This window comes from Carlito syrichta, unplaced genomic scaffold, assembly GCF_000164805.1.
Source record: "Carlito syrichta isolate Samal-C Ts95f unplaced genomic scaffold, Tarsius_syrichta-2.0.1 Scaffold316143, whole genome shotgun sequence".
In the NCBI taxonomy this organism is placed as follows: domain Eukaryota; kingdom Metazoa; phylum Chordata; class Mammalia; order Primates; family Tarsiidae; genus Carlito; species Carlito syrichta.
The window spans coordinates 36198-38229 of NW_007260239.1; the positions used below are offsets into that span (position 1 = coordinate 36198).

General features: G+C 50.3%; 1 protein-coding gene across 1 annotated transcript in view; it reads left to right on the top strand.

Annotated features, from left to right (window-relative positions):
- The first annotated feature begins 9 nt into the window (after nucleotides 1–9).
- Nucleotides 10–2032, top strand: part of NUP160 (nucleoporin 160) — a 75809-nt gene continuing 73786 nt past the window's right edge. The window contains exons 1-2 of the mRNA XM_008073779.2: nucleotides 10–140; nucleotides 401–512. Of these exons, the coding sequence (XP_008071970.1) occupies nucleotides 41–140; nucleotides 401–512 (212 nt within the window). The 5' untranslated portion in view covers nucleotides 10–40. The remainder of the gene's footprint in view (nucleotides 141–400; nucleotides 513–2032) is intronic.

Sequence of the window (2032 nt, forward strand, 5' to 3'; positions counted from 1 at the left end):
CTGGCCGTTTCCCGTCGGCCATCGCGGCGACGGCGGGAAGATGGCGGCGGCGGGAGCCCTGGATCGGAGTTTCGTGGAGATAAGCGGAGCCGAGCGCGAAAGGCCGAGGCACTTTCGGGAATTCACAGTCTGCGGCGATGGTATGGCTGTGGCCAGGGAGGGCGCGTTCCGATCCTTCCCCTCGGGCTCCTCCCACGGGCCCTTGGGTCTGTGTCACCCCTTGGTTCATCCTCCTAAGTCCACATGCCTGTGGCCCCTGGATCGGACCTTCCTTGGTAGCCGATGTCTCCCTCTTTTGTTTGTACGGCTTGTCAGTCTGTCGCCTTCTGCTTTCTCGGCACCTCAGTCCCTGTCATCCCCAGAGAACCACGTGTGCGGGCTGACCACGTTCATTTTGCAGGGACTGCAAGTGCTGTGCCTGGCGCCGTAAAATACAATGAGAGCGCGGGAGGCTTCTACTATTTGGAAAGTGGCAAATTGTTCTCTGTCACCAGAAACAGGTTCATTCATTGGTAAGTGCTGTGGTTCGCCAAACCTCCCCACCCCCGAAGGTAGGGTTTGGTGTATGGATTTTCGTCGCAGTTCCCAAAGTCAGGCATCGTGCTAAGTAATGGGTTAAAATGAAGAACAAAAACAGCCACTATTTTAATCATGCAAGATGTTGTAGCAGCATAAGAACAGATGTAAACTCGCTTTTCATGGGGCATTGTATGGAAGAAACAGACATTAAACTAATAAACACAACACAGCTGTATAAACACAAGTTTTCATACTTGCCCTGGAGGAGAAGTATAGGGGCTGTGAGAGGCTCATGGGAAGATCAAGTTACTAGTGTGGCAGGGAAGGGCTTTAAGGAATTTATGACTATCCTGAGATTTGAAGGATGAAAAGTTAGCCAGGCACAGGAGAGTGAGGCAGAGAGCAGTGCAGCAAGCAAGGTAACAAAGGTATGCACAAGGTATACAAAGTTCGTGATGTGTAAAACACTTGGCAGGTTTGGAACTGACCAAGATCTCTGTGGCTTAAGTATAGTGGGTAAAACAGAAAGTGATATAGGAGATGCTGAGGCTGGAAAGGTAGGCAGGACTGAGACCAAGAGGGACCCGTCCATTCAGCAACCATTGGATGAGGTTTTTTGGGAGTTTTGTTGTTGTTTTCTTTGTAGAGATGAGGTCTTGCTTTGTTTCCCAGGGTAGTCTCGAACTCCTGGCCTCAAGCAATTCTCCTGCCTCGTCCTCCTCACAGTATGCTGGGATTACAAGCGTGAACCACCATGCCTGACCCATTGCATTGTTTTTAAAGTCACTGACCTGATCACACTTGCATTTTTATTTTTATTTTATTTTATTTTATTTTTTGAGTTGGAGTCTCACTCTGTCGCCTGGACTGGAGTGCAGTGGCACGCTCCCGGCCTCTGCAGCCTCGACCTCTGGGCTCCAGTGATCCTCCCGCCTCAGCCTTCCAAGTAGCTGGAACTACAGGCATGTGCTACCACACCCAGCTAATTTTTTGATTTATTGTAGAGATGAGGTCTCACCAAGTTGCCCGGGTGGGTCTTGAACCCGCAGGCTCAGGCAATCCACTCACCTCGACCTCCCAAAGCGCTGGGATTACAGGCTGAGCCACCAAGCCCGGCCTATTTTTATTTTTTTAGAGTTGAGGAAGCAGGATTTACTGAGAAGACAGAAAAGCTCTCAGAGTGGGAGGGGACCCAGGGTGGTTGCCCCACAATTGCATTTTTAGAAGATCCATCGACTTTGTGGAAAGTAGGATTTGGGTTGGATGGGCATAATTTGAAAAACAATTTGTTTTTATGGTGGCCCAAGCAAGAAAGGGATGCTGGTGGCTCAGTTGTGGGAATGACTAGAAAAAGAGAAGTAGGTGGGGTCATGATGACATTTAGAAGGTAGATTCGCTGGGCTCGGTGGCTCAGCCTATAATCCCAGCGCTTTGGGAGGCTGAGGTGAGTGGTTTGCCTGAGCCCGCGGGTTCGAGACCCGCCTGGGCAGCGGGACCTCATCTCTACAATAAA